The 21,510-nt window shown below is 40.6% G+C and overlaps 1 protein-coding gene and 4 non-coding genes across 5 annotated transcripts; all 5 read right to left on the bottom strand.

Moving 5' to 3' along the window:
* Positions 1-653: 653 nt before the first annotated feature.
* On the bottom strand, positions 654-726 carry trnar-ucu (transfer RNA arginine (anticodon UCU)). Its single transcript has one exon. It is a non-coding gene; the product is annotated as a tRNA-Arg (tRNA).
* A 933-nt stretch (positions 727-1,659) lies between these two features.
* Positions 1,660-1,732, bottom strand: trnar-ucu (transfer RNA arginine (anticodon UCU)). The gene has a single exon. It is a non-coding gene; the product is annotated as a tRNA-Arg (tRNA).
* A 223-nt stretch (positions 1,733-1,955) lies between these two features.
* On the bottom strand, positions 1,956-2,028 carry trnar-ucu (transfer RNA arginine (anticodon UCU)). Its single transcript has one exon. It is a non-coding gene; the product is annotated as a tRNA-Arg (tRNA).
* Positions 2,029-2,961: 933 nt separating this feature from the next.
* Positions 2,962-3,034, bottom strand: trnar-ucu (transfer RNA arginine (anticodon UCU)). The gene has a single exon. It is a non-coding gene; the product is annotated as a tRNA-Arg (tRNA).
* A 9,816-nt stretch (positions 3,035-12,850) lies between these two features.
* Positions 12,851-21,454, bottom strand: LOC139379500 (tetratricopeptide repeat protein 31-like). Its single transcript, XM_071122319.1, has 18 exons — positions 21,286-21,454; positions 20,971-20,993; positions 20,368-20,425; positions 19,665-19,858; positions 19,471-19,551; positions 19,259-19,327; positions 18,918-19,094; positions 17,135-17,290; positions 16,373-16,427; positions 16,108-16,198; positions 15,743-15,884; positions 15,334-15,438; positions 15,023-15,113; positions 14,704-14,899; positions 14,475-14,549; positions 13,914-14,013; positions 13,424-13,536; positions 12,851-13,184 (listed from the first exon to the last, which is right to left on the bottom strand). The coding sequence occupies exons 1-18, from the start codon at positions 21,326-21,328 to the stop codon at positions 13,067-13,069; spliced, it is 1,887 nt and encodes a 628-aa protein (XP_070978420.1). The 5' UTR covers positions 21,329-21,454; the 3' UTR covers positions 12,851-13,066.
* Between the last annotated feature and the right edge of the window lie 56 nt (positions 21,455-21,510).

A 21,510-nucleotide genomic window follows, 5' to 3' on the forward strand; every position in this document is an offset into this window, starting at 1 on the left:
CTCCACTTTCAGGTACCCCAAAACAATACTTGAATTCACAATACATGGATTAGGAGATCAGTGTCTTAAGCCACTGTGTCTCTCTGTGATCAGCATGACCTATATGGATTGATAGAAGCAGTAATAAAAAAAGAATCACAGAGGGCACAGAGACATGCCCATGAAATTCTCAAATGTAAAAAAAAAATCCCTGTTTACACTTCATTTCTAAAAGTAGAATTGGATAGCTTCAATCCATCAACCTCTGTGTTATGTGCCCAGCTCTTCTCTTCTGTTTGCACTTCATTGCTAAAAGCAAACTGGATAGCAGAGGATGGTTTCAATCCCTAAATCACTTGGTTAACTGCCCTGCACACTTCCACTTCATCCCTCCACTTTCAGGTACCCCAAAACAATACTTGAACTCACAATAAATGGATTAGGCGGTCAGTGTCTTAAGTCACTGTGGAAATGTGTGATCAGCATGACCTATATGAACTGATAGAAGTTGTAAAAACATTTGCATTTCGGAGGGCACAGAGACATGCCCATGAAATTCTCCTTTTTTATCCCAGGTAAATCTTCATTTCTAAAAATTGAATCGGAAAGCTTCAATCCATCAAACTCTGTGTCACGTGCTGATCTCTCTTCCTCCACAGAAATGTGCATTCAGCCACCCCAGATGGGACTCAAACCCACAATCCCTGGCTTAGAAGGCCAGTGCCTTATCCATTAGGCCACTGGGGCACTTGCTGAAAATAAACTGGATAGCAGAGAGTGGTTTCTACAGAACGTACACGTGGTTAAAGTAGACATCACGCTTCCGCTTCGCTTCTGTAATCAGCATGACCTGTACAAACTGACAGAAGCAGTCAAAAAATAATCACGGAGGGCACTGAGACATGCCCATGAAATTATGGTTTAATATTTCTGTTTCCACTTCATTGCTAAAGCAAACTGAATAGCAGAGGATGGTTTCGATCCATAAATCACTGGGTTAACTGCCAGGCACACTTCCACTTCATCACTCCACTTTCAGGTACCCCAAAACAATACTTGAATTCACAATACATGGATTAGGAGATCAGTGTCTTAAGCCACTGTGTCTCTCTGTGATCAGCATGACCTATATGGATTGATAGAAGCAGTAATAAAAAAAGAATCACAGAGGGCACAGAGACATGCCCATGAAATTCTCAAATGTAAAAAAAAAATCCCTGTTTACACTTCATTTCTAAAAGTAGAATTGGATAGCTTCAATCCATCAACCTCTGTGTTATGTGCCCAGCTCTTCTCTTCTGTTTGCACTTCATTGCTAAAAGCAAACTGGATAGCAGAGGATGGTTTCAATCCCTAAATCACTTGGTTAACTGCCCTGCACACTTCCACTTCATCCCTCCACTTTCAGGTACCCCAAAACAATACTTGAACTCACAATAAATGGATTAGGCGGTCAGTGTCTTAAGTCACTGTGGAAATGTGTGATCAGCATGACCTATATGAACTGATAGAAGTTGTAAAAACATTTGCATTTCGGAGGGCACAGAGACATGCCCATGAAATTCTCCTTTTTTATCCCAGGTAAATCTTCATTTCTAAAAATTGAATCGGAAAGCTTCAATCCATCAAACTCTGTGTCACGTGCTGATCTCTCTTCCTCCACAGAAATGTGCATTCAGCCACCCCAGATGGGACTCAAACCCACAATCCCTGGCTTAGAAGGCCAGTGCCTTATCCATTAGGCCACTGGGGCACTTGCTGAAAATAAACTGGATAGCAGAGAGTGGTTTCTACAGAACGTACACGTGGTTAAAGTAGACATCACGCTTCCGCTTCGCTTCTGTAATCAGCATGACCTGTACAAACTGACAGAAGCAGTCAAAAAATTATCACGGAGGGCACTGAGACAAGCTTCAATCCATCAAACTCTGTGTCACTTGCCAATCTCTCTTCATTCAAAGAAAAGAGCATTCATCCACCCCAGATAGGACTCGAACCCACAATCCCTGGCTTAGAAGGCCAGTGCCTTATCCATTAGGCCACTGGGGTACTTGCTGAAAATGAACTGGATAGCAGAGAATGGTTTCTACCGAACGTACACGTGGTTAAAGTAGACATCACGCTTCCGCTTCGCTTCTGTAATCAGCATGACCTGTACAAACTGACAGAAGCAGTCAAAAAATAATCACGGAGGGCACTGAGACATGCCCATGAAATTATGGTTTAATATTTCTGTTTCCACTTCATTGCTAAAGCAAACTGAATAGCAGAGGATGGTTTCGATCCATAAATCACTGGGTTAACAGCCAGGCACACTTCCACTTCATCACTCCACTTTCAGGTACCCCAAAACAATACTTGAATTCACAATACATGGATTAGGAGATCAGTGTCTTAAGCCACTGTGTCTCTCTGTGATCAGCATGACCTATATGGATTGATAGAAGCAGTAATAAAAAAAGAATCACAGAGGGCACAGAGACATGCCCATGAAATTCTCAAATGTAAAAAAAAAATCCCTGTTTACACTTCATTTCTAAAAGTAGAATTGGATAGCTTCGATCCATCAACCTCTGTGTTATGTGCCCAGCTCTTCTCTTCTGTTTGCACTTCATTGCTAAAAGCAAACTGGATAGCAGAGGATGGTTTCAATCCCTAAATCACTTGGTTAACTGCCCTGCACACTTCCACTTCATCCCTCCACTTTCAGGTACCCCAAAACAATACTTGAACTCACAATAAATGGATTAGGCGGTCAGTGTCTTAAGTCACTGTGGAAATGTGTGATCAGCATGACCTATATGATCTGATAGAAGTTGTAAAAACATTAGCATTTCGGAGGGCACAGAGACATGCCCATGAAATTCTCCTTTTTTATCCCAGGTAAATCTTCATTTCTAAAAATTGAATCGGAAAGCTTCAATCCATCAAACTCTGTGTCACGTGCTGATCTCTCTTCCTCCACAGAAATGTGCATTCATCCACCCCAGATGGGACTCAAACCCACAATCCCTGGCTTAGAAGGCCAGTGCCTTATCCATTAGGCCACTGGGGCACTTGCTGAAAATGAACTGGATAGCAGAGAGCGGTTTCTACCGAACGTACACGTGGTTAAAGTAGACATCACGCTTCCGCTTCGCTTCTGTAATCAGCATGACCTGTACAAACTGACAGAAGCAGTCAAAAAATAATCACGGAGGGCACTGAGACATGCCCATGAAATTATGTTTTAATATTTCTGTTTCTACTTCATTGCTAAAGCAAACTGAATAGCAGAGGATGGTTTCGATCCATAAATCACTGGGTTAACTGCCAGGCACACTTCCACTTCATCACTCCACTTTCAGGTACCCCAAAACAATACTTTAATTCACAATACATGGATTAGGAGATCAGTGTCTTAAGCCACTGTGTCTCTCTGTGATCAGCATGACCTATATGGATTGATAGAAGCAGTAATAAAAAAAGAATCACGGAGGGCACAGAGACATGCCCATGAAATTCTCCAATTTCAAAAAAAAATCCCTGTTTACACTTCATTTCTAAAAGTAGAATTGGATAGCTTCGATCCATCAACCTCTGTGTTATGTGCCCAGCTCTTCTCTTCTGTTTGCACTTCATTGCTAAAAGCAAACTGGATAGCAGAGGATGGTTTCGATCCCTAAATCACTTGGTTAACTGCCCTGCACACTTCCTCTTCATCCCTCCACTTTCAGGTACCCCAAAACAATACTTCGACTCACAATAAATGGATTAGGCGGTCAGTGTCTTAAGTCACTGTGGAAATGTGTGATAAGCATGACCTATATGAACTTTTAGAAGCAGTTGTAAAAAAAATTGCATTTCGCAGGGCACAGAGACATGCCCACGAAATTCTCCTTTTTTATCCCTGTTAAATCTTCGTTTCTAAAAATTGGATCGGAAAGCTTCAATCAATAAAACTCTGTGTTTATATGCTGATCTCTCTTCCTCCATAGGATTTGCATTCATCCACCCCAGATGGGACTCAAACCCACAATCCCTGGCTTAGAAGGCCTTATCCATTAGGCCACTGGGGCACTTGCTGAAAATGAACTGGATAGCAGAGAGTGGTTTCGACCGATCGTACACGTGGTTAAAGTAGACATCACGCTTCCGCTTCGCTTCTGTAATCAGCATGACCTGTACAAACTGACAGAAGCAGTCAAAAAAAAAAAAAATGAGTTTAAGTCTTTTCAGTGGAGGCTGAAAGCAGAGTTGCGCAGCAGAAGCGTGCTGGTCCCATAACCCAGAAGTTGAAGGATAGAAACATTTCCATGGACTCCAGCCACCCTAGTCATAGACTGTTCTCTCTGCTACAACACGGCAAGCAGTACCGGAGCGCCACGTCGAGGTCAAAAAGGCTCCTTTACAGCTTCTACCCCATATGTCATAAGACTCTTGAACAGTTCAAAGGGATATTCAGCGTCGGCTTTTTCGTTGAATCTGTGTTTGAAATTCAGTGCTCGACTGAGGGACCTTACAGATAACTAACTGTATGTGTAGGGTACAGCAATGAGGTAGTGTGACAATGTGGTTTTATGCCCACATGGTCTAATCTGCCATAATCTGCTATTTTAGAATGTTATTTTTCCATTATGCATTTTGCCATTTCTTTCTAGCATTATACTGCACGACTATATTATTCTATAGCACCTGTGATAGCAGTAAGCTTTTTATAGTTAATGTGGTTAATGTGGTTATTTACCTATCTCTAGCCTAAGAGAATGAAACGTTGTTTCGGTGCACAGAATCAAGACTCATGAGCTTTAAACGCTGTTTGATCTTGTCTCAAACGGGTAAAGATGGGGTCATGTTTTGTCTGAAACCTAACCCACCGAACCACGCGCTCCTTAACACCCACCAGCTTAAACCGGAAGCCAGCCGCACCAATGTGTCAGAGGAAACACCACCCAACTGCTGACCAGCCTGACCAGCCTGCAGGCACCCTGGCCAGCCACAAGGAGTCACTAGAGAGCAATGAGCCAAGTAAAGCACCCCCCCAGCCAAACCCTCCCAGCCAAGCTCTAGCCCAATTGTGCACTGTCCAATGGGACTGCCAGCCACGGCCAGTTGTGTCACAGCCTGGGAATGAAGTAACACCTCTAGCGCTGTGATGCCTTAGACCACTGCACCAATCAGAGGGCCCCCCGTCTTGTCTATAAGGCTCTTCATGGTTAATATGACGTCTGCAGTGGCCAATTACTGCAATGCGGCATCCGCAGATGTCAGAGCAGGGCTGTTGTGAAGGAAGTTGTCAAAGACTGAGTTTGGGTTTATACAGGACTTAGCGTCCTCACCCACTGTCAACCAATTATGTCAATGTGAAGCTATACGGAGCCCTCGGCCTTGTTACTAAATTTGAGAGGCGATGCAGTACAGAGCTGGATATGGCCTCTGCAAGACTCCTGATGCTCCGCAATTGCGTCACACGAATACGAATACGAATACTCCGACCCAATTTACGAATTCAGACTCTTTGCTAAGAGACTCGAAATTGAGCTCAGGTGCATCCTGTTTCCATTGATAATCCTTTAGATGTTTCTACAACTTGATTGGAGTCCACCCGAGGTCAATTCAATTGATTGTACCTGATTGGCAATGGCTCACACATGTTTATATAAGGTCTCAAAGTTTTCAAATCAAATTACATTTAATTTGTCGCATGCGCCTAATACAACAGGTACAGTGAAATGCTTACTTACATGCCCTTAACCAACAATGCTGTTTTAAGAAAAATACCTACAAAAATAAGAAATAGTAGCAAATAATTAAAGAGCATCAGTAAAATAACAATAGCGAGGTTATATACAGGGGTACCGGTACAGAGTTAATGTGTGGGGGCACTGGTTAGTCAAGGTAATATTTACATGTGGGTAGAGTTATTATACATAGATAACAACAGAGTGTAGCAGCTGCGTAAAAAGGGGAGGGGGGCAATGCAAATAGTCTGGATAGGAATTTGATTAGATGTTCAGTTATCTTATGGCTTGGGGGGTAGAAGCTGTTTAGAAGCCTCTTGGACCTAGACTTGGCGCTCCAGTACCTCTTGCCATGCGGTAGCAGAGAGAACAGTCTATGACTAGGGTGGCTGGAGTCTTTGACAATTAGGGCCTTCCTCGGACACCGCCTGGTGTAGAGGTCCTGGATGTCAGGAAGCTTGGCCCCAGTGATGTACTGGGCCGTATGCACTATCCTCTGTAGTGCCTTGGGGACGAGGCTGAGCAGTTGCCATACCAGGCAGTGAAGCAACCAGTGCTCTCAATGGTGCATCTGAAGATCTTTTGAGGATCTAAGGATCATGCCAAATCTTTTAAGTCTCCAGAGAGGAATAAGTTTTGTCCTGCCCTCTTCACAACTGTCTTGGTGTGCTTGGACCATGTTAGTTTGTTTGTGATGTGGACACCAAGGAACTTGCTCAACCTGCTACACTGCAGCACTGTCCATGAGAATGGGGGCGTGCTCTGTCCTCCTTTTCCTGTAGTCCACAATCATCTCCTTAGTCTTGATCACGTTGATGGAGAGGTTGTTGTCCTGGCACCGCACGGCCAGGTCTCTGATCAGGCCTACCACTGTTGTGTCATCGGCAAACTTAATGATGGTGTTGGAGTCGTGCCTGGCCGTGCAGTCATGAGTGAACAGGGAGTACAGGAGGGGACTGAGCACGCACCCCTGAGGGGCCCCCGTGTTAAGGATCAGCTAGTCCATTACAATTATAGCTAGCTATACTTATTTCACCACTTACCATAATGAGATACAAGTTTCAATTATATTTACAATATAATATACAGTAACAGTCAAAAGTTTGGACACACCTACTCCTTCCACAGTTTTTCTTTATTTTACTATTTTCTACAGTGTAGAATAATAGTAAAGACTTTGAAATAACACATATGGAATCATGTAGTAACCAACAAAGTGTTAAACAAAATATATTTTATATTTGAGTTTCTTCAAAGTAGCCACCCTTGGCATTCTCTCAACCAGCTCTTGGCACACCTGGAATGCATTTAAATTAACAGGTGTGCCTTGTTAAAAGTTTGTTTGTGGAATTTCTTTACTTCTTGATGCATTTGAGCCAATCAATTGTGTCGTGACATGGTAGTGGTGGTATACAGAAGATAGCCCTATTTGGTAAAAGACCAGGTCCATATTATGTCAAGAACAGCTGGCCTCCGCAATCACCGACCCAATTGAGATGGTTTGAGATGAGTTGGACTGCAGAGTGAAGGAAAAGCAGCCAACAAGTGCTCAACATAAGTGGGAACTTCTTCAAGACATTTGGAAAAGCATTCCAGGTAAAGCTGATTGAGAGAATGCCCAGAGTGTGCAAAGCTGCCATCAAGGCAAAGAACGGGTGGCTACTTTGAAGAAAATAAAATATAACATCTATTTGGATTTTTGCTAACACTTTTTTGGCTACTACATAAATCCTTGTCTATTATTTCACAGTGTTGATGTCTTCACTATTATTCTACAATGTAGAAAATAGTACAAATAAAGAAAAACCCTTTGAATGAGTAGGTGTGTCCAAACTTTTGACTGATATAGTACATGTTTACATGTGTACCTTTAAAAAGTACAATGATGATTGAGTGTCCATATGCAGTATCTGTATTTGTGACTGAGTACGTCTCCAGTTGTCCTCCAATATTCCACCTGCTTAAACATCCCCCCATCCCAAGTTGGGTTGTCTTCCCAGTGACTGATAGACCACTCCTGTAGTGTACTGATCCTAGGTCCTTTAAGAGAATGAGACCTTTTGAAAAGAGCACATAGTGCCACCTACAGAACAGAAACAGATTAGCAACCTACAGCATGTGTCTTTCGCCTCAGTTGTATTGTATATAGCTATGCACCCCCACACACACACTCTCATACAACCACAAACTCTGATGCTCAGCAGTAGTTCCATCCCATAGCCCAACTACAGTTGCAGCTGTTTGAGAAGGCATGCCAGATTGAGAAGGAATGGGGAGATTTGATTAACCAATGTCTAGTCCTAGCTGATGGAGCTCTGTTACACCCCTTTCCCCCAACATACACATGCTGTTTCCCCGTTGTGACCCTTCTTCCCGAGCACGACTGTGCAGTCAGGCCGTTTGATTATTCTGTGCAGCCAAGGCCACAATAATATGCCCCCTGTCTGATTGTGACCTCCTCCCTATGGGTTACTGCAGCCAGTGTTGCCAGCACTGCCACTATGTGGGTGGGAGTGCTCCACCGAATTCCCACCGGCTAGGTACGAGGTCGTAAAGGTTCTCATTAGCAGCTTTGAGATAAAACCTTGTACAGTGCCTTGCGAAAGTATTCGGCCCCCTTGAACTTTGCGACCTTTTGCCACATTTCAGGCTTCAAACATAAAGATATAAAACTGTATTTTTTTGTGAAGAATCAACAACAAGTGGGACACAATCATGAAGTGGAACGACATTTATTGGATATTTCAAACCTTTTTAACAAATCAAAAACTGAAAAATTGGGCGTGCAAAATTATTCGGAGATGGCACCGTAAGGTGTGACCTCGGGGATATAAGATCCTGTCTTTCTTTTGTTCGGGGCAGAACTCAGGAGAGACATCAGTTGTATGTCTGATGTTTGATCTTTGACTTCTGTCTACAGCTGTACTTTGATTAAGATAGTTCTGATTTATAAGTACCCATTTTGAGTATTCCTTATTTTTTTAAGTAAATAATGGAGCCCAGAAAAGTGGAACCAACAGTCGCGCAGGTGGATGTCTAGGATATAGGGTTGTCACCATTCCATCATTATAGGACAATAAATAAATAAACAATATATGTAAAAAAAAAAATAATTAAAAAAAAAGTAATTTATTTTAAAATGTATGTGCTCAAAAGTATGTGCTCAAAAGTGAAGAATCTCTCGCTCTGTTTACAACTCCTGCTCGCAGACACACAGGCTCCTGGATTTGCAACCTTTTTCTTTGCTCACTCACTTAATTCATCACACTTTTCCGATCACACAAGCACACTCCCCCCACATATACACCAACTTGTTGATTTCTGCATAATGTCTGGATTTTTAGTACTTTTATGTTCCAGTTCCTTGTATTTGGGGATTGATTTAATAATTTGTCCCTTCCTCTAATGCTGTCTTTTATATATTTAAAAATACTATAAATAAAAAAATAGACAATTCATTATTTTTCAACATTCCCTAAGTTGAAAAGTATATTGTAGTTTTTCTTTATCAATTGTTGTTTTTAATATTTTCCATTTTTTTGCTACAATCCCTACCATGGATAGTGTTGGGTATTCCATTATTTAGAATAACCATGGAACACAGGAGGTTGGTGGCACCTTAATTGAGGAGAACGGGATTCTGGTAATGGCTGGAGCGGAATCAGTGGAATGGTATCAAATACATCAAACACATGGTTTCCATGGTTTCCAGGTGTTGGATGCCGTTCCATTTGGTCCGTTCCGGCCATTATTATGAGCTGTTCTCCCCTCAGCAATAGTTGATTATCAATGTACAGCGTATTGACTACGAGAGCTACACATTTCCCTTTTAGTCGATTCTCTTTAAAGATATTTTAAAAAAAATCTAATTATCAACCTTTTTCTTGTTGAAATGCAGAAGAACAAAAGTCAGTGTGGTACAATTCCCTTATCAATGCAAAATAGTGAAATCCAGAAATAAAATGCTTTTGAAAAGACCCCAAAAACATTTGAAAATTAAAACAAATAAAAAGTTTAAGCTTATTTTAGGGTCAAAAATTCAAATAAACATTGTGTCTTAAAAATCTACTCCGGGGACACCAAAAGAAGCCTGTCGTTTTCGAATAACCCATAATAATAATGACATAATTAAATTATATTCATCAGAAAGTATTCATTGTTACCACAAACGTAGTTAACCCCCCAAAAACAATTAGCATAAAAAAAATCTGCATCAACATCCTCTGTATATAGCCTCGTTATTGTTACTTTGTATTAATTTTTATTTTTTACTTTAGTTTATATAGTAAATATTTTCTTATCTCTTCTTGAACTGCATTGTTGGATTAGGGCTCGTGAAGTAAGTATTTCTTGGTAAGGTGTATTCTGCACATGTGACAATTAAAATGTAATTGATTTGAAGCTAGAGACACTGTATCTCTCAGATACAGGACACTTCAGAACAAACTTCCTTTCCATTTTTGTTATTCTTTGTGTTTGTATGGACTTTTTTTCCACCATCAAATAGACAGTAACAGTCAAAGTTTGGACACACCTACTCATTCAAGGGTTTTTCTATATTTTTACTATTTTCTACATTGTAGAATAATAGTGAAGACGTCAAAACTATGAAATAACACATATGGAATCATGTAGAAGCCAAAAAAGTGTTAAACAAATCCAAATATATTTTATATTTGAGATTCTTCAAAGTAGCCACCCTTGGCCTTGACGACAGCTTTGCACACTCTTGGCATTCTCTCAACCAGTTTTATGAGGTAGTCACCTGGCATGCATTTCAATTAACAGGTGTGCCTTGTTGAAAGTTAATTTGTGGAATATCTATCCTTCTTAATGCTTTTGAGTCAATTAGTTGTGTTGTGACACGGTAGGGGTGGTATACAGAAGATAGCCCTATTTGGTAAAAGACCAGGTCCATAATATGTCAAGAACAGCTCAAATAAGCAAAGAGAAATCCATCATCCAAGACACTCCATCTTTTTTTTAAGACATGCAGGTCAGACAATATGGAACATTTTAAGAACTTTGAAAGTTTCTTCAAGTGCAGCCGCAAAAACCATCCAGCTCTATGATGAAACTGGCTCTCATGAGGACCACCACAGGAAAGGAAGACCCAGAGTTACCTCTGCTGCAGAGGATAAGTTCATTTGAGTTACCAGCCTCAGAAATTGCAGCCCAAATAAATGCTTCACAGAGTTCAAGTTACAGACACAACTCAACATCAACTGCTGCAAATTAACCCCTCTAAAGGACACCAATAAGAGACTTGCTTGGGCCAAGAAACACGAGCAACGGACATTAGACCGGTGGAAATCTGTTCTTTGGTATGAGATTTTTGGTTCAAACCACCTTGTCTTTGTGAGACGCGGAGTAGGTGAACGCATGATTTCCACATGTGTGGTTCCCAGAGTGAAGCATGGAGGATGACATGTGATGACGCTTTTCTGGTGACACTGTGATTAATTTAGAATTCAAGGCACACTTAACCAGCATGGCTGCCACAGCATTCTGCAGCGATACGCAATCCCATTTGGTTTGCACTTAGTGAGACTATCATTTCATTTTCAATAGGAAAATGACCCAACATACCTCCAGGCTATGTAGGGGCTATATAACCAAGGAGAGTGATGGAGTGCTGCATCAGATGACCTGGCAGCCAACAAGTGCTCAGCATTAGTAAGAAACTCCTTCAAAACATTCAGAAAAGCATTCCAGGTGAAGCTGGTTGAGAGAATGCCAAGAGTGTGCAAAGCCTCCATCAAGGCAAAGAAAGGGTGGGTACTTTGAAGAATATAAAATAGATTTGGATTTTATTAACACTTTTTTGGCTACTACATAATTCCATATGTATTAGTGTCCATGTCTTCACTATCATTCTACAATATTTTTTTTTAAAAGTACAAATAAAGGAACACCCTTGAATTAGTATTTTGTCCAAACTTTTGACTGGCACAATGTTTTATACTTCAAGGGGTCTTAACGTTCCAAATCAAAAAGCTAAATTATCCTTCATATAACCCTAAAACAATTCCATATAGCTTAGCATAACCCCCCAGACTCGTATGGGTTAAAGTGACATCACATCAGTTTGTTAAAAATGGTTACCACAAAATCTAGAATCATGCAGTAAATTGATCAACTTCCTCAGTATTCCACGCCTGTGCTGCCACCTACTGGTTGATTTGCCGGAGTACAATACCATTGCTCGTAAGCGTTCTTCCTTCTGCAAAGTGACCGTCAAGCTCTTACCACGGTTAACGTCAGTACAAACCATGAAGCACCTCGTTTGATGTTATAGGACAGATAGGTGATTGTACCGTCATAAAGACATGTTAATGTCACAAGAGTAAATGCATGACAACTTTAATATTTTCAGAAATATAAGTTTGAAAGAAATGACCAAGCGAAATGTAATTTATTGAACCAATTCAACCGAAGCCATTACAAAAACAAACAAAAAAAAATCTTCATTTGAACGTTACATTTTCACCATAGACCGCCAGGTTTACTGATCAGTACAAAATAGTCGAGAAAAAATAAAAATATAACATTTGAAACTACTAGCCACAGATGTCAGTTCAATGTCTAGTTTTGATTTACCAGATATTAGTGGTCAAATAACACAAATTCTACGTGAAATCACCCCCTCCCCCCCCCAAAAAAATCGCCATGTCATTAAATTTCGAGTGATTTATTTGTATTTATTTTTTTTACAAAAATGCCCTACAGTGACGAGATTATGCCAATGAAATCCGTTTTCCACATTGATGCAAAGTAGTCAATTTATTGGGGGGGGGGGGGGGGTTGAAGTTAAATTGAAACTATGAGACTATAAGACCGCAATTACAGGAACACGAAAGGGAAAAAGAAAAAGGTGTCAGGAAATGATTTGTACCAGTTAATGAATAACGCAGAATTACTTGACTTGTTAGCTGTGACACGATCCCAACATACGTTTATATGGACCAACATTCATCATTAGCAGGCAACAGAGAAAACCACCGACTACAATGATAAGTCAATGTCATTAGTGACATTTCTCCAATATGATCCATCATATGGGCTTTAGCAAGAGCTAACATTTGGTGTAGACAGGGTAGGGGAAAAAAAAGGTGCCAAACAAGATTGTCTGTTCTAAAAACACCTTTACATCTTAAAAATAAACTGTGTACATAAAAACAAACATTGTTGGCCTCTAAAAGCCTTTTAATTCCAGCTAGGAAATAGCCTCAATCCAAAATTGTGTGCACTGTTTGGGAATCACTGCTTAAAAGCATAATATGAACCATCTAAAATCCTGAATGAGTAGCCTCTTCCAGCAGCGCTAAGTCACGAGTTTGACTGTGGGCCAGTTGAAGTTGACGGGTTCACTGGGCCGAGGTCTTGTCCTTGCCTTTGTCAACGCCATTGTGTTCTGGGATGTGCCTGTAGGGGCAGTTTGGCCTCCTGTTACAGCCCAGGTTCCTCCAGAAGAAGCACTCCTTTCTACAAAAGGATAGAAAAGTCACAAATATAATCTATAAACTGCCAATAAATGCATGCCAGCCCAAAGGATGGTGTGGCCCAACCACAACCTTTTCTAGTAATATTTTTTACTATGCCAACAATTTATGATTTTCAATAGGCTACTCACTGCTAGCAGGAAGCAAACCATTTCAAGATCAAAAACCAGGGACAGTACTGTATATTGCCCTTTCGCTATTTGTCCAATAGATCCTACGTACGTGCTATGGGAAGGCAGGTCCTGAGCTTTCTGGGCATCCTTGGCTATGCCCAGGTGTGTTGGGTTCCTGTCGGGGTAGCGCACTAAGATCTTGGACCCATTGAGCTCCATCCCCTTTAAGATGGCAGACAGACAATTATTTCCCAAGAGGTCAGAGGCTTGCACGAAACATCCAATTAAGACCAAGACTGCCTGAAAACTATACTAGCAGTCTCAAATCCTTGCCTTCTCTGTCATTGTTTCCTCAAATCCTCTAAGTGCATTGGAGGAAGTGGTCAGACACTGACTGACCTTAAGAGCCCATCCTCCAATAATCATAGAGGGGAATTGAAGTCTGAACACAATGAATTAAGAAACTTATGGGAACATAAGTGTGTGAAACCAAACATGTTACTCAAACATACAGAATAAAGTAGAGCAAAAGGGGCAGACACTCACACATAAGACCCAGGGACCTTTAGTGCAAGTCTGCACGTTGTAAAGACACTTACATGAAAAGTCAAAGCAATCTCACAACAGTCTGGGTCCAAGTAGTTAACAAAAGCACATCGTCTGGAGCGCAGAAGCTTAATACTATGGATTTTCCCAGCTCTGCAATGAAAGAGACATTGATTAGAGATGCAGAAACAAGCAGGGGACTGATTAAACAAGGATATTTTCAAGAGTGCCTCGTTCATAGCTTAGTTTTCTACTCAAGCATAGTTGTCAAACAAAATCTGGAAACTGGGTAAGGTGATTGGCTGTGGCAAAACACAGTATACATTTTTTTTTAAAATGTTAAACTAGGCAAGTCAGTAAGGAACAAATTCTTAGTTACAATGACGGCCTACCGGGGAACAGTGGGTTAATAACTGCCTTGTTCAGGAGCAGGACAGATGTTTACCGTGTCAGCTCGAGGATTCGATCCAGCAACCTTTCAATTACTGGCCCAACACTCTAAGCACTAAGCTAACTTCCGGCCCAATATCTAAATGAATGGTGTGTAAAGGAGATCTTTCTTACTGCCCCACTTCCCCGAGGGTTCAATTAAAATATCTGGTGCATTCACTTACCCCTCAAATCTCTCTATAATCATAGCCTCCGTTGCTGAAGGGACCAAGTTTCCAACCCAAATAGGGTATAATTTACTGTAAGTAAAAGCAAATATCAAATTGCTACACCTACCAAAAACACACATTACAACCAGTAGCAATATACACGAAAACAGACACGATCTCTAATACTACATTTTCATGTCAAGGACTGGGAATGGAAAAACAGTCAAGTAGAACTCAAACTTACGTTGCTACAGGAAAGTTTTCCGATCTCCTTATGGGGGTGTTGGTCTTGGGTCTGTTCTGAAGGCTTTGTGAATGCTGGGCCTGATGAGGTTTTGGGGCCGAGGGGAACTCTGATGTTGTAGAGGTGCTGTAGACACGGTCCACTTTGGCAGGATAGGTAACACTTGCAGTTGGATAACTGCCGTTATAGAGGATTCCTAAAACAAGAACAAGTCCCTAAAAATGTCTGAGGTTTCTCAGTTCAAATAACTCTGGACTCCACAACAGTATATATGTCAAGTTGCCTACCTCCACAGAGGAGAAACCTCAGATGCTCTTACCAGATATTTTGGACAGTGCCTCAAGTGATTTCTCCACGTTCCCGTGAATTATTAAGGCATTTGAGCTCTGTTCCCGGGAAAAGCCAAACCCCTGCAAACAAGACCACAAAACCCAGAAACATTGCATCAGAAATATGTAACACCTTTCAAATGGTATCTGCCTACTATTGAGTCCAACCAGTTGTACATCGTTTCTACTACAGTAACCCATAAGAGACTAAAATAGTCTCCTTCCATGTTTATAAAAAAAAATTGTCCTAATGCAGCTGGGTGTGTGATAACTGTCAACTCCGCATCATCATGTTGCTGACCATTAGCTGTGTTATCTGGACCCTCATAAGTTCCTGGGCGGCATCGGCACAGGAGCTGTCCAAACGCAGCACTTCCTTTAAGGCCTGGGCGGCTTCGTCGTATCTCTGTGGGGGAAATTATTGTAAATTCTCTGTACGCTAAAATGTAAGATTCTCAGTCTGAATAGTAAACAATAAGATAAAACGCATTCGCAAACATCTGTGCATACGGCACATGCTCATGTACCGATTCACGATTGGCGAAAAGACAGGAAGTACACAACTTGGCATGGCTACAAAAAAAGGGATAGTTGACATTTCTTGTTCTCGATAGAAATTCTACAGAAATGCAATCCAAGTTTGAAAGGCATCCAGAGAGAGGATAATGGTTCAAAGCTCTATAACTGACCCTGGCATCAGACGACATTACCTTCAGCCCTGCCAGAGCTCTGCCTTTTCTGTAGAGGCCTTTGACCCAGCCAGGACTCATGTTGAGGGCTAACTCCGCATCAGCCAAGGCTTTCTCATAGTCCTGGATCTTCTCATAACAGAAGGACCGGTTGCCAAACAGCCTGAAACACAAAAGCAGTTTGTTTTTAGTTGTAAAAGCACATTGAAAACCTGAGAAAGTGGTGTCATTTAAACCAAATCAATTATCCTAGTTGATGGCACAGCCTAGGAACCAATCAATACTGTAAAGGGAAAAAAATCATTTTGCAAACCATTTAAAATCACATTTATTCAAAAAATAATTGGTGAACAGTTTGACATTTCAAGATGATTGTAGTTTCTCACCTAAACTCTGCAGGGTTGTACTTAATTGCATCCGTAAAATACTTAACAGCCATGTCAAAATGTCCACTGCTGGCAAACTGATTACCAATTACTGTGGAGAGAGAGAGAAAAAAAAAGCTGCCAAATTCAAAATCAGTGTACCCCCCTCTTCTAGGGTGTTCCTTTCAAGCATCTCTGGTCTAGAATACTCACTTTTGCAACATTTGGACAGAAAGTTACGAAATAATGAGGGAAGTTCTTTAATAATATAATAAGGGAAACTCACCAGCCAGCTCTGTACTCTTTTCAACTAGATCCTCAGTGTTGGGTACAGGAGAATTCTGTGCAAGGATAAAACAAGAGACAAGTTTACACATCCAGAATACTTAAAAGTGGGCACACACTGCAATGATAAGACAGAACGATATTTCTCTACGATTTCACTTGTCGCAGATCCTTTTTCTGGATTGTATTTTAATCTTGAAGCATAGTGTCACCGGGGGTTGGGGGGCAACGAAGTAGATTAAATGCCCCCCCCTCCCTCCATGTTCTCCAGACAACATCATGACCCCCACACGAGGAAAAGTCTCATAACTAAATGTTTTGTCGGAGCTCCTGCAGTGCGACAGGTGATGCATTCTGATAGCCAATAGAAATGCACGATGAGTGAATAAACTGGTCCGCTGTGGAATTGCTCAATCAGTATGATACGTTATATACAACATTTTTCAGTCAGCTCACACTACACTCAATCCACTTCAACAACATACCCAATGCCTCAACTAATTATTTGATGCACTTCCATTTCTCCCTGCCAATATTCATAACTGTTTACCCATCTCTCGTTGAAATCGTATATATGTCATTTGGGGAAAAACAGCTGCTAAGTGAGGGGGGAGTCCATCGTACACTCTACCGATATCAACAGCAAGATTTAACCGCTGGTTTATTGTACAGCGTGCCATCTATTTCCAGGATGTTTAATATTGTACAGTGTATTCCTGGCTTTGTGTACACCTTAAGCATTCAATAGGAAAGATTAGCACACCTTTTGTACATCTTTCATTTCTTTATTTGGTTTCTCCTTCGGTTGACTGGTTTTCTTTTTCTCCTTCCATTCTGGCCTAGGCTTCTGTTCAAGTTGTCGCTTTGCTATATCAGCAGCCTTGGATACAAAACTGCTGGTCATATCCAGCTGCAGTTCCTGGTGGAAATAGGGGAAGAGAAAAGGGTCAAAATAGAAACTTGATTAAGTGTTTTATTTTGCTTCTGGAGTTAAACACCAACAATGACATGCTGCTTCTGTTACACCAGTGTTAATTTAGACAGCTATTTTAGATATAGTTTCAGTCTTAATGACTAAAATAACTTTTAGTCTTTGTCCCATTTTAGTAAATATGTTCTTAGTTGGACTTAAACTCGGGACAATGCGTTTAGTTTTAGCCCGTGCATTTCTCCCCCCCCCCAAAAAAATAACGCATTTGCCATCATGTGAACATTCAGATAGCCGTGTCCAACTTGGCCTACTATCTCTTCGTATGGCTGACACTACCGTATGTTATTTTTAGTGCTACACTGATATTGATTAGTGCACTGTTGGATTTTATAGCTTGCAAGAAAAGGCATTTCACTGTACTTGTGCACATGACATTAAAAACTTGAAATATTGCTATTGTGGCAGATTGTAACCAATGCAAGCCATGATTAACTACAGCCTAGGCTACAGGTTAAACCATTTAAAGATACAGCTCTTTTCATCCCACCATGACCTGACACTGAAAATAATTGGAGAGTGAGCTTTCCAACAATGCCAGAAATATTACTGTAATACTAATATTTAGCAAATAGCATGAATATTTCCCCCAAAAAGGGGTAAAAACTACACTCACATTTGTGGATAGATGAACAAAAATATCAGTGCACATGGGGAAATAAGAGTTTCTGATGTGATCAAAGCAAAAAATATCTTACATGAAAGAGAGTAAACATTGTTTCTAGTTTAGGTCAGTTGCAATCGAAGCTTCCTGGTTGCGCTTCAGTGACTGAAGTAACCGTTAGGGAGTTATGTGGGAGAGCCGGTTAGACCCGCTCAAATCAGACTGCGCAACTGAAAGAGGTTAATACGGCCAATGAGAGGATTGCATGAAATATTCCGCAAAGTCACGCATGCTTATGATTGGACAACACAGAAGAAGGGGCGGGAGCTTGATGTGAAATTAAAATGTTCTTTAGCCCAACATGGAATTGTCTCTTCACATTTTTACTGAAACAAAAAACTAGTATGATACAATGTTTAAAAAAATAAAATAATTTAAACTGCATCTCATTATATTCATTCATTTTCACCAAGGATAATATGTTGTACTTTAAAAAAAAATGTTTTATTAAATGAACACTGCATAATGCCAAATGCAGGGTGTGACATTTAACTTCTAAACGACACTTATCCTGTTACTACGATCACTTGCCCGAAAATGTATCCTATGCATAGGGGAGAAGCCATACGTTTGCTGCCTTTCACCTACACACGAAGGGATAAAGCAGAAAGATCCATACTGCAATTCTTTCCATTTTGGTTGACATCAAAACATTCTCAGAAAAGGCTCAACTTTCTTGACTGCCACACACTGTCTGTCTTTCACTTAAACAATGGGGAGGAATCAGAAATATCAGTTTCAGGCTACTGGAATGCTATAGTTTGGTTGTTTTTAACATAAACATACATAAAACATTATTTATCACTAACCCCTGCTAATGCTACGCTCCCAGTGGAGCAGCTCGATGAGTCACATGTAACCAAAATGTAAAAGGCATAATTTTAGTTTGGTTACCTCCGAGTTGCTGTGTATGCTCTCCTCTTCACTCTCCTCCTCGGCGTCGCTGGACTCTCCGCTGCTGTCTCCGCTATCAGTAACAGACAAGTCCTGCAGGCCCTGAGCGAGAGCCCCTTTAGCGCTGGTACTAGTCTTGTTACACTTACTTTCATTCACTTTACTCTCTGCATCAACCTGTGAACATTCAACATTCATATGTCAAGAGAGAAAAATCATACATTAAAATTATATTGACATGCTTAAACTGATATATATATATATAAACCCAGGTGTGATTGCTTTAGCTTTTATTAAATATAATGAACATTATTAATCAGCGGAGTTGATATAGCACTCACCTTGACTTCTGTCACTGGGTTCTGTTTTTCTTTTTCCAACTTCTCAAGCAGTCTTCTTTCTTTTTGTTTCTGTAGGACAGAAATTGATAAAAGTAGAACTTTGTTTAAATTGTCTGAGCTTTCCTAAACCCACTAACCTCCCGACGAGTATGGGTAAGTTGGGGGGGGGGGGGGGGGGGGGGGGGGTCGGACTAGTTGACCTCAAAACTCACAATTTTCTTAATCTTCTTCTTCTCAGCCTTGACTTTGCTCTTTCGGTACTCTTTCAACGCCTCAAGAGCTCTCACGGCAGGCTGCAGAACAAAGACATATTTAAATAGAATACAAGATTATTCAAAAAGGTTTTGTAGCAATCAAAGCCATACTCTTTTTCCATTAGATCAACAGGAGATTGTAAAATACTGACATTATCTGGAGATGGTTTAGAGGCTGCTTTAGGTGGTTGATTGTAATGCAGAGAGGTGGGTTGGTATGAAGAGCTTGAGTTGGATAAGAAGTTTCTGGAAAATCCACAGTATGACTTTCTACCATGGTGATCTTCATAGTCACTGTCATAAAAGTCTTCACCCGAGTAATATTCATGGGTTACAAAATCCAAACCTTGGTGAAAAGAATGGGAATTGTCATTCACAGTAAACAATAGAGCTAGACGCTGGGAACAGCATAGATTCAAACTAATTTCTTTTCAGCACATCTTGTTTAAATATGATTCATCTTTCAAGGTCCAGTGACATTTTTTTTTTTTTTTTTAATCAAGGCGACTGATGTGATACAAAACTTGTTATTCATCTAATACATATTCTGATAAGTCATCTTGGTATAAAAATGCTAATAAACGTATCATCGATGTTATTTGCATTTATACTGTGCTAGCACTAGGCCAGCGTTTCCCAAACTCTGTCCTCTGGACCCCAAAGTGGTGCACGTTTAGGTTTTCGCCTTAACTCTACACAGCCTGACTCAAATCATCAAAGCTTGATGATTAGTTGATTATTTGAATCAGCTGTGTGGTGCTAGGACAAAAAAAACGTGCAGCCCTTGGGGTTTGAGGTTGAGGTTGAGTTTGGAGAAACCCTGCACTAGGCATTGCTTTTAATACCAGTTCTTACCAAGATATCCAATGTTTAGCCCGTGAGAGTTCACTCTTACAAAATCCATTACAGCATGCTGAAAAAGAAAGGAGGCAGGAAAGTAAAGTACAGATGCATTTTTATGTGTCTCTTAGATAGGGTTGCACAATTATGGGAACTTTAAAATCAACTCCCTGGTTTCCCTGCCCCCCCCCCCCCCCAGCACTGAGCATATTTCAGGTTTGCTAAGCGCAAAGTTGAACATTGAATTCCGTGCAACATCCAGTACACGTTAACTGGGAATACTGAGGCTATACCCGCTTTCAAGTTAGTTTTACATGGCCAAGTAAACTGTGGCTATTTGAGCATAATGTAGGCCTTCCATCAAACGGATAACTTGCTTAAAAAAAATGTAATTGTTGGAAAAGGCAATTATAAAATAGATATATACATACATACAAGTCCTAATCTCAGATCCAGGAAATGTGAAAAATGACGTTGACGTTTTCGTGAGAATGACCCTTAGACAGACCCCACTTCACACGGGTGTCTCCCCCCTCCTTGCCTCAAACAACGCCAGTACACAAATTAAAATGTAATCCCTACAACAATTGCTAACTAAACATTCAGCTTGGTACTTACCATCCTATGGATGTCTCCGGGGTCTAATAGCAGGAAAAAAATACAAAATGTCAGCAGGGCACACACGTAATGTTAGCTAACGTTACTAGCTAATAGTTAGCAGCTAGCTTAGGTTCTTTAGATAAGAGATATCGAAGTTACTTCCTGCGACCGCTTAACGTGTTCGCAGCTATACCAAAAAAACTAAATAGCTAGACTAAATGTTAGCTACTTCTAGCTAGTTAACTTACAGAAAGTTATGAGTTAGCTAACATCTGATACCTCGTGAGTCAAACATAGGTGGTGTGTGGGAAGAGAGAAAAAGAGTACTCTTACCCTGCTCCACTTCTGAAACCTTCGCGAGTCTTCTTTCAGACATGTCGAATGAGAGCAAGCTATATATATATATATATATTTAAAAATTAGCTAGCTTAATGACGCTGGCGTATCCATCGAAATGTTTTGCCTCGTTTTTTTCCCCCCACCTTTGTGTCGAATGAACTCAACTCCCCCCTCAAAAAAATGTCGGTCTCTTCTTCTGTGGTTTTTATCTGCTGTTGG

This window comes from Oncorhynchus clarkii, chromosome 21 (assembly GCF_045791955.1).
Source record: "Oncorhynchus clarkii lewisi isolate Uvic-CL-2024 chromosome 21, UVic_Ocla_1.0, whole genome shotgun sequence".
Lineage (NCBI taxonomy): Eukaryota > Metazoa > Chordata > Actinopteri > Salmoniformes > Salmonidae > Oncorhynchus > Oncorhynchus clarkii.